We start from the raw sequence: 10,696 nt of genomic DNA, 5'->3' as shown, positions 1-10,696 counted from the left end.
TGAGGAAAGGCATCCCAGACCCTGAAAGGCACTGTGCCTCACGGCCCTTCTGCTTTCTTCAGAAATACTAAATCTCCATATACAGATGCATACAAGACGGTCACCCTAACCCCTGACAAACAATGTCACCATCGGTCCCGTTAAGAGAGATATCAGCACTTACACAGCATACAGCAGAACTGGTGAAAAAAACAAGGCTCCTTTTTCAATAAAGCTGGGAATTCCAGGAAAACACAATGCATGAAGAATTAAAAAAAAATAAATGAACAAACAATGCATACTATCAAACCATCTTTCTACCCCTGAACACTCAAAACAAAATTACTGACCTGAAAAAAAAAAAAGGAAAACAAAAAAAAAAAGCTGCATACAAGTGTTAGTTGCTACTACACATGCTGCTGAACCTTGACTGGTCCTGAAGCTCTTACCTCAGGCAGACACCTCTTCCCAAAGGGCTGAGCCAGCTCAAAAGCTGCAAAGGACTCAAGCAAGAGCTGAGCACCAACACCAGAGAAACCCAGGAGCACAATGAGCTCCCTCAGCAGAGGCTGTGGCTCAAATTGCCTGAGCCTCGGCCCACCACCCTTAGCACAATCACCTGGGGAAGGGCAAACCACCAGAAGTTATAAAGTCAGATGGAGGAGCAGCAGCACTGTTCTCACCTACCTTAAATTTACAGGAAGCAAAGCCCTGAACAGAGAAAGTAACCCCTCCAGGAAATGACACTACTTGCTCCTGTACTACAGCTACACCTATTGCATCAGCAATGGGACCAGGTAGGGAATTAAACTTAATTTTTCTGGGGTGTAGATAGAAAACAATAGATGCCCTTCTAAACTAGGTAGGAAATTAGCTCATTAAATGCAATGACAATGTTGTTATCAAAATTGATGTGCTTTAGTTTCCTATAAAAAAGCCAAAACGCTCTGGGGTTATGATTCATTTCTAGCCAGACTGTGCATACCACCTAACTTCTACAGAACTACCTTCTGGATTGCAATAACAAAAACATTCCTGTGTTATCAACACTGTCTTCAGCACAAATCCAAAATGTAGCCCCATACTAGCTACTGGGAAGAAAATTAACTCAATCCCATCCAGAACCAGCACAACAGGGTACGTGACAGAGAAAAAAGAATTAAAAAATGGGGACAGCTAATTAAACAAACAGACAGAGGAAGAAAATTTAAAAGGTGATGGGCTACATGACAGACAGAAATAACTTAAAGACAGTGAATAGGTTAAAGTAGACATAGAAAGAAAAAGTAAAAAGCAACGGGGTACACAATAGTGAGGAAAGAATTAAAAAACAGTGATACACAGCTTGATACAAGTAGACATAGAGGGAAAGTTTAAGAAGTGACTGGGTACAGGACAAAAAAATTTAAAATAGCCACAGTGAACTAAAACTGAGAAATATAACGGAAATTTAAAAGTGACACAGGGGCACAGGACAGAGAGGGAAAAAAAGATAAAGACAGTGAACTGGATAAAAGTAGACATAGAAAGCAAATTTTCAAAGCAACAGGGTACACAACAGACAGAAAATAATTTAAAAATAGCAATAGGCAGCTTCATAAAAGTGGATGTAGCATCGTGGTTTAACTCTGGCTGGCAACTAAGTACCATACAGCTGCTCACTTACTCCACCACAGTGGGATAGGGGGAGAATCGGGAGGGTAAATGTGAGAAACTCATGGGTTGATATAAAAAGTTTAATAATTAAAAAGACTTTTTTTTAAAAAGTTGTACGAGGAAAAAAAAAAACCAGCAAATGAAAACAATTGCTCACCACCAACTGACCAATGCCCAGCCAGTCTCAAGCAACTGGGTACAGGACAGAGAGGGAGGAATTAAAATATAGGGTCAGGGAGACAGAGAGGGGAAGACATAGAAATTAAATTTTAAAAGTAATGGGGTACAAGGCGGTGCAGAAAAAATAAAAAACAGGGAGAAGAAGCTGGTTAGAGAGAGGCATATTAAAAATTTAAAAGGCAACAGGGTACTGGGCAGAGTTGACAGAAGAATAACAAGTTTTGAGGAGCCATACACATAGGTGGGCAGGCAGAGAGGGAGACAGAGGAAGGGAGGCAGAGGTGGGCCAGGATGTAGAGGAGAGGACGTGCGACTCACCACAGCTCCTGGTGCCGGCAGGAGACCTTCACCGCCCCGATGCTTCTCTCTCTGCCTCTGCCCCTTCCTCCTCCCCAGTGCCGGCTGCCTGACCCTCACCCACTCGGCAGCACGCAGCGGACGCCTCAATGCTCCTCATCCACAAGGCTTGCTTTGATACATGGTGGCTCACATGTGTAGCCAACAAAGGCCAGGGACAGCTCAGAGGGATCCTTCCTTGGCACAAGGACTGGCCATTCCTTGCTGCAGGCACCTACCAGCCAGTTCCCCTGCCCAGGCAGCCCCCTTTACAGCTGGAGCCCCTTCACACAGCAGGGCCAGCCCCATCCTCAGCCTCACTGGCCACACCTGGGGCCATCCCAGCCCCAGCTGGAGCCCATCAGGAACAGGGGCCATTGCCAAAGCCCCACAGCACATCATCCCTGCCCCTGCACCTACCCACATCCAGGGACACAGAAGAGGCAGGAAAAATTTATTCATTAATGCATATAAGAAATCCTGGCAATGAGTTGGCTACAAGGCTCAGTGCCCAAAGGCAGCAGGATGGGGGGAATAAAAGGGAAGAGAAAAGCAGGAGGAAGGACAGAGGGACACAGATGTGCAAGACGGAGCCAGGAAATTGGATGCTGGGAACAAGAGAGGGACAAGAAGCAGGAAAACAGTGTAGAGAGAGAAGAGCAGAGAGACTGAGCAGAACAACAGGGATGGAGATGGAGGAATAAATAATAGGAAGCAGGGGAGAGAAGGGGAAGGGACTGGCAGGACAAGAAGATAAAGACAGGACAAGGGACAGGGAAACATTCTCAAGTGATACAGGAGAAGAAACAGCAAGAACTAGAAAAAAGAAACAGGGAGCCAGGTAGAGAGAAAAATTTTAAAAAGCAACAGCATACAAGAAACATAGGCAAGAACTAACAAATAGGCACAGGGAGATGTAGAAAGAGGGAGATGTAGAAAGAAAATGTAAGAAGTGACAGGGTACAGGACAGAGAGGGAAGAGTTAAGAACTAGAGACAGGGAGATGGATAGAAGGAAACAGAAAGAAAATTTTGAAAGCAACAGGGTACAAGAATCAAAAAGTAGGTACATGGAGCTGCATAGAGGGAGACGTAAGAACGAAATTTGAAAAGCAACAGGGTACAAGAAACACAGGCGAGAAATTAAAATAAGGTCAGGGAGACAAAGAGAGGGAAAAGTAGCAAGAAAATTTTAAAAGCAACTGGGTTTAAGAAACATGCAAGAATTTAAATAGGGATGGAGAGGTAGGAAGTTTCAAAAGCAATGACATACAAGAAACATAGGCAAGATTTAAAAAATAGGGACAGGGAGCCTCATAGAAGGAAACTGTGGTGGGTTGACCTTGCCTGGCTGACGAGTGTCCACCAAGCCACTCTATCAGTCCTCCTCCTCAACAAGACAGGAGGGTAGAAAATACAACAAAAAAGCTTGTGGGTCAAGATAAGGACAAAGAGATCACTCACCAATTACTGTCACAGGCAAAACAGACTCAACTTGGGGAAATTAATTTATTGTCAGTCAAAATCAGAGTACAATAATGAGAAATATGAACAAATCTGACAAACAGCTTCCCCCCACCTCTCTCTTTTTTTCCTGGGCTCACCTTCACTCATGACTTCTCTACCTCCTCCTACCGAGCAGCACAGGGGGAGAGGGAGCAGGGGGTTGCAGTCAGTTCATCACAAGTTGTCTCTGCTGCTCCTTCCTTCTTTGTGTTCTTCTTCTGTTCCAGTGTGTTGTCACTCCCATGGGGCCGCAAGTCCTGCCAGAAAACCTGCTCCAATGTGGGCTCCTCTCCACAGCGTCACAGCCTCCTTTGGGTGCATCCGCCTGCTCTGGCGAGGGGTCCCCCATCGGCTGCAGGGTGCATATCTGCTCTGCCATGGACCTCCATGGGCTGCAGGGGGACAGCCTGTGTCACCATGGTCTTCACTGCAGGCTGCAGGGGAATCTGCTTTAGGACCTGGATCACCTCCTCCTTTTCGTTCTTCACTGACCTTGGTGTCTGCAGGGCTGACAGCTTCTGCACAGCATTTTTTTAGCCCTTCTTAAATATCACGGAGGTGCTACCAGCGTTGCTGGTTGGCTCAGCTTTGACCAGTAGCAGCTCCATCTTGGAGCTGGAACTGGCTGTGCCCAACATGGGGGCAAGTCCTGGTGTCTTCTCACAGAACCCACCCCTGCAGCCCCTGCCCACTCCCCTGCCCCAGCTTGCCACACAAACTCACTACAACAGTGATCGGCTACAGGGCAGAGAGGGGGGATTGAAAAGTAGGGAAAGGGAGACAGAGAGAGAGATGGGGCGGGGGGGGTAGCAATGGGCTACAGGACAGCAAGGAGGAACTAATAAAAAGGGAGAGGATACCACACAGAGAGACGGAGAAAAACAAATATTAGTGATGAGCCACAGGGCAGAAGGAAGAATTAAAGAAGGGGACAGTGAGGTGGACAACAGGGAGACTGAGAAATACCAAAAACACTGATGATCTAAAGGGGAGAGAGAGGGGAAATAAAGAACAGGGACAGGGAACCAGACAGAGAGAGTATAATAAAGACAAAAATGGGCTATGGGACAGTGAGGGAAGAAGTTAAAACATAGGGACAGGGACCTGGAACAAGAGAATCTAAGAAAGTAAAAGTGTATCCAGAATACAGGGCAGAGAAAGGAATTTAAAAATAGAGACACAGCATCAGACAGGTGAGAGCAGCGGGAATTGTGAAGGGCTAAAGGGCAGACAGGGAGGAATTAACAAGATTGGGATAAGAAGACAGACGGATAGATGGAGAAAGAAAAAGTAGTGATGGGCTGCAGGGCAGAAACAGAGGATAAAAAAGAGGGATGGGACAGGTCAGAAATGCAGAGAGAAAAAGAAAACAGAGAGGCAGAACAACAGAGAAAGAGGGGGACTTGGAGAACAAGACAGGCAGAGGTACAGGAAGAAAAAACAAAAAAATTAAAGCAGTGAGAGAAAGAAAAGGTGGGGGCAGGGAGGGACTAGGATGCAGAAGAGGGGTGACACAGCCCCAGGGGTCCAGGACTCACTGTACCTCCCGCTCTTGGAGCTGCTGGGAGAATTTGACAGTTCAGACATGTCTGTCTCTCTCTCCCTCTCCCTTCCTCCTCTGTAGCTGCAGTCACTTGACTGTCATCCACCTAAGAGAATAGATTGGTGCCTTACAGCTCTTACAATACGAGGCTTCCTAGAAACACAGCCTCACATGCACACACACTACATGGCTGTACTGTGCTTTTGGTTACGCATACAGACCCTGCTGTGCACGTTGGTGATCGGATCTGCTAAGGACTACACTAAGAAGGATCCATCCTCACCTGGAGAGGCAGGCTATCTCCTGTCTGCAGCTGCTGGCTGGATCCTCTTTATTTTATTCTTCAGCAGCTTTACCATTCTGTGGCCCCTCCAGCTTCAGCAGCTCCTGTCCACAGCCAGTAAGTGTTCCACCTGCCCCTTTTTGCTCCCGCGCCGCGAGGAGAGGGAGGCCAGGCAGAGACAGCCCACGCAAGCCTGAGGCTGCTGCAGTCAACGGCATCCCCGGGGACGAACGGACAACCGCACTCACAGCGTGGCCTCTGGGAGAGGGAAAGAGGCAGCAGTGACCGTTATTACCGTAGCTCGACCCTGGCCGGAGCCCCTCCTTCCGCAGGGGCTTCCGCAGACGCCGCTCGTTCCCCGCGCCGCTGCTAACGGCACCCACGTTCAGGGAGACTCGAGAACATCGCAGGGCCAGCTTGCTGCCCTCACGACAGGGCTCGGGGGCTGCCTGCGGCTACAGCACAGGCTTCAGGGGAGGGGCTGGAGCTGGGGGCAGCCGCACGGGCCGAGCGAAGGCGCCGGGGGAGCTCCGGCGACTCGGGGAGGCGCCCGCTGGCCGCGCCTGGGGGGTGCCCGCCTCCGTCCCCTCTTCCCTTCTATCGGCTCTCGGGGAACTGCCCGGCGCTGCCCTGGCCCGGCTCGCCTCCGGCGGACCGGGAGCCTGCCGCGGCGGCCGCTTCGCAGCTTCCCGTCCCGCCAGCCCCGGGCGGCCAGCGGGCAGGAGGCACCCCCCGTCCCTGCCGGAGGGGATCGCTCGCCTCACCGGTGGTCCTGGCCCTCACCCACCGCCGGAGATCGCGCCTGGCATACTGCCGTGCTGCAGCAGCAGCGGAAGCAGCACCGGCGCCGCAGTTCCGCGCTTTGCGCGCCCAGCGTCCGCCGACACCGCGCACGTGCGTCGTCGTCGGCGTTTCCTTACCGGGACGCAGCAGCGAGCGCGGCGGCACCAGCCCGCGGGCACCGCGGCATCGCATTGCCGCTACCGGAGGACAGCAGCGTGGACCGCAGCAGCACCTTCGCGCATGCGCGGCGCCCCACGCGCAGGACCGCGCTTTGGACTCTAGTCGGGCAGCGGGCGCAGCAAGAAGCCCGCAAAAAAGCACACGAAACCGGCAACAAAACTACACCTCGCGCCGCGCCGTACGCGCCCGAGAGCAACGCTGCTGCCCGGCAGCCGAGTCCGCGAAAACTACAGCTCCCGGCATGCACTGGCAAACATAGCCTGGCCGCCCGGCGCCAGAAGACTACGTCTCCCGGCATGCCCCGGGAGGCACCATGTCCGACCGGAAGCTCCGTGCCCCAGGACTACAGCTCCCGGCATGCCGCGGGAGGCAGCCTGCCCTCCTTCCTGACCCCGCTGGGACACCGTTTCCCTCCCCCCTGCCTCCTCCCGCCGACGCACCCGGAATCTCCGCCGAGCCCCCAGCGCGGCTGCGCGCTCGGGGCCCCGATGCCCCTGGGACACCTCGACAGTCTGTCCTGGCGCCGCGTTCGTCGGTCCGCCGGGGAATAGTTGGTCGGTCGGCTCCTAGGGCGATGGTCTGCAGGCCCCCTTTCTGGGGCACAGAAAGGCAAAGGAGGGCCCTGGGGCAAACCAAAAGGAAAAGAGCTGATGGTGGATGTCACGACCCGGGCTGGACAGACCAGGGAGTCGTGTTGCGTTCGGAATTCCCTCGGGCTAAATTAAGGTGAAACAACACCAGACGATCAGTTAAACACTTTATTCATGGCAGAAGCAAACTGAACCCCCGAAGGCGGGGTTTCTCACTACAGGAACTGCCATGAAACTATCTCAGCGACCCGTGTAACCATGGTAACCATATACCTCAATTCAGGGAATAAGGACAGCCCTCCCGTTGAGTCACGAGGTTCAGAGTGGACCCCCTCTGCTTTCTAGACTCCTTCTCCGAGAAGTGCCGTGGGGCGGCTGGATCCGCTCCTAGTCCCAGACTTGGTCAGCGGTTTATGTCTAAACGGATGAGGTGCAGGGATTATGAAAAAGGAGAGAGGAAGAGGAAATTAAAAGAGAAAGATCTCACTGCCCCTGGGCCCAGCGTTGCTCCAGGCTAAAGGTCCAGTTCCAGAAGGTGCGCGCGGTGGTTCCGTTTGTGTCCTTTCATCATCTCCTTGCCCCTCCGTTGGGCGGGCACTCGGACTCATTAGGCTAATTAGCTGTCACGCGTGGTTTGTGCTTTCAGAACCTTCAGGAAATGGGTCGGTGGGCTTGGGGGGTCGTTTGAGGAGTAACTTCTCCCTCCCTGCAGGTGTGACCGTTGTTTGGTCCTTGGCCGCACAGGGTGAGCTGCCCCGCTCAGCGTATCGGGACACGGACGCCCTCCGCGTCCTGCCGCAGACGTCCTGTGCTGGTCTGTGCTGATCGGCTTCTCACCTGCGGTTCGTTGTTATGCCGGGTTCATTGTTATGCAGGGTTCGTCGTTAAGCAGAACTTGCCCCACCGCAATGCTTGAGACGTTAATCTTTCATTCTCTCGCAGTGGAGAACACCAAAAAGCACCCAGAAAACTGTGGGAGAGGGGAGAAAGCTGAATGGAGAATTTTGTTGCCCACTGCAGGACAAACAGGACCCTGAGGCTCACCAGAAGGCATATGGAGGGCTCGGGGGCAACCCAGAATGTGAACTGAGGGTTCTGGGGCACACCAAAATGCAAACAGAGGCTGCAAGGTGCCTCAAAATCTGAGGACATCAGAAAGCAAACTGGGGACACGATGGTGTACCTAGGTGAAAAAGGTTGTTTCTGCGGGGCAAGTGCAAGGCCTTGGGGTGTACGGGAAGCCAAGTGGAAGACCGTAAGGCATGTGTCTTTACAGCTTTATTACCTCGTCTACTTGGGAATAAGTCACCATGTAAGACTGTGTGTGTGTCTGTCTTTCCCTTCCACCTTGTTCGGATTGCTCCCACCACTCTATCCTCACCTTCATTATTGAATTTCTCATGCAAGGACAGCATGTAAGCTGAGACTTTTTAGTAACCGACTTGTAATTTACTTGCCTTGCCAGATGTGCAGTGGCTGCGGGGGTGGGGGAAGGTCTGAAAAAGTCCTGGGCATTACCAGGAGGGATACAGATGACAAGACAAAAAGCTCCAGAAAACCTTGGTGAATCCACAGCCTCAGTACTGTATGCTGTCACATTCTCTGCATCTTATGAAGGACAAAGTTTTGAGTTGGAAAGGAACAAAGCTACCATCTCGTATAAGGCGAGCCTGAATAGGCTGCAGTTTCTAACATCCGCTAACACTGGTGGGGGTATGAGAGGCAGGGACTGCGGAAAGAGGTGAGACTTACGTGCTCCTCCTAAACTGCATCTCCTGTTGCCCCTGTTAGGGACAGAATACCAGTACAGACTTACAGCGATAGCTCCAGCCCAGTAGGACATTTTGTATGTTCTTAGGACATGTGGTACAGAGAAGAATGGAATGGAAAAGTGATTAGTAGACCACTGTGCTGAATCAGTTTCTTTGTATCAGTTAGACCTCTTTCTCCACTGAAAGAGTAAATGTCAATCCCAGTGGTTGAAACCCTGAAATTATTAGGAATGCCATAATTGACTTGCAGAGGAAAACATATCTGTAAATTTTTGAGTCTCTAAACACAGTATAGCTCAGAAATAAAGATCAAAATTTTATTTCCATGTTGGTAATAAAAATAATTCCATGACTTCTGTAAACCATTGCATAAACGCTATAGTGTAGAAAAGTTTTAAGAAGTGTTAACAATTTTAAACAGTTCACTACAAGTAAATGAGTATGCATTATAAATAATATGTTTTGTATTAAGAACAATTTCATTCACAAAATCATTTCTGTCTGTACACTCAAAACATTAACGGCTTCCATAAATTAATATGACTAAAAATTCTGTATTTATTTAGGGTCTGATGATGACCACAGTTACACAAGCATAGTGTGACAGTAATAATATTACTACCTATATTTAATACTAGGATACTCTGAATGGCAATGTAGAACAAAACAAGTATGTTTTTAATAATCTGCTATTCAGAGAAGACTAATAATAAGCCTGTAACATGCAGCTTGGGATCTATCTGTAATTAGCATACTTCTGGTTAAATTACAGCTCCTAACTGTAAAGACCCTGAGAAATCACATTTTTAATCTATTATTCCCCAGGCTAAAATAATTGTGACAACATAATGGCATTCACATTTAAAATTATATTCTTACATAAATTAACACAGAACTTTGTCAAATACCAAAATGAATCTTGAAAATATATTTAGTTTGCTTTTATGTATTTTGTGAATTCAGCAAATTACCATATTGTAGTCTCGCTAAAATATAATTTTAATGTATCCAGTTTCTAGATAATGTATATAGTACAAGGATGAATACTTACAAAGGTCAGATTTCACTTCTGACTTCTTCCAAATAGTCGTCTCTCATCAACTGCATTTATTTTATTATCCTTCATTTTAAAGTAGTGGTGTAAAAGTGCATACTTATTTGTTTTTGCAGTTGACTTGCTTAATAAAGATACAGAAAACTTTGCTAGTAATTCCTCACAAAAAGAATTTTTTGAAGAACAACTGTATTATTTTCATATGACTGCTATGTTATGATGATGCATGGTTCAAGTGATTACCTAAGGCTTCGTCTATAAATATAGCAAGCCGTCCAGTCTGAGAATTTCACATATAGGTATGTTTCTTTGGTATGTGTTTTTTCCTTCTCCACAAAATGGTTTGTTGACAGTTTTTAAATGTGTCTGTATTTCAGCACCAAAGAAACTTACAGGGAACACCTGCAAAATTTTCAGTACTGATATTACTACAGGACACACATAATTATTTTCAAGATTCATCGTTGTAAAACACAAAACATACAACTTTAAAAAGCAACAGACTAAATATATTAGTTAATTTCCTCTAAAAATGCAGCACACATAAACTATGAATGTCAATGTGATGATTCACACTGCAAGTGCTGTTTACATTCCTTTTTTGTTGGTGTCATGACATTAGGAAAATCGCCTGTTAGTACCAAAAAAAGGGACCACAAAATAGCCCTAGGACATAGGCAAATGCACTGAAATACACATAAAGAACTATAAACTTTGACAAGACAGCACAAAACCACGCTTCCATAGTATCTCAGGGGTAACAAATGTCACATAGCTGCATATGGGCAGCACAACGTGGCCCGAAGCTGGTTTCTTCTAAAATACCAAAGCAAAA

General features: G+C 48.3%; 1 protein-coding gene across 1 annotated transcript in view; it reads left to right on the top strand.

The window, feature by feature from the left end:
• LOC104833756 overlaps positions 1-6,704 on the top strand; it is a 9,527-nt gene extending 2,823 nt beyond the window's left edge. The window contains exons 3-5 of the mRNA XM_010570635.1: positions 5,455-5,741; positions 5,867-6,595; positions 6,679-6,704. Of these exons, the coding sequence (XP_010568937.1) occupies positions 5,455-5,741; positions 5,867-6,595; positions 6,679-6,704 (1,042 nt within the window). The remainder of the gene's footprint in view (positions 1-5,454; positions 5,742-5,866; positions 6,596-6,678) is intronic.
• Positions 6,705-10,696: the final 3,992 nt, after the last annotated feature.

The sequence above is a fragment of the Haliaeetus leucocephalus genome, unplaced genomic scaffold (assembly GCF_000737465.1).
Source record: "Haliaeetus leucocephalus isolate CR32 unplaced genomic scaffold, Haliaeetus_leucocephalus-4.0 Scaffold295, whole genome shotgun sequence".
Classification (NCBI taxonomy): domain Eukaryota; kingdom Metazoa; phylum Chordata; class Aves; order Accipitriformes; family Accipitridae; genus Haliaeetus; species Haliaeetus leucocephalus.
The sequence above is the reverse complement of the archived record's forward strand: the minus strand, read 5'-3'. Positions and strand labels throughout refer to the sequence as shown.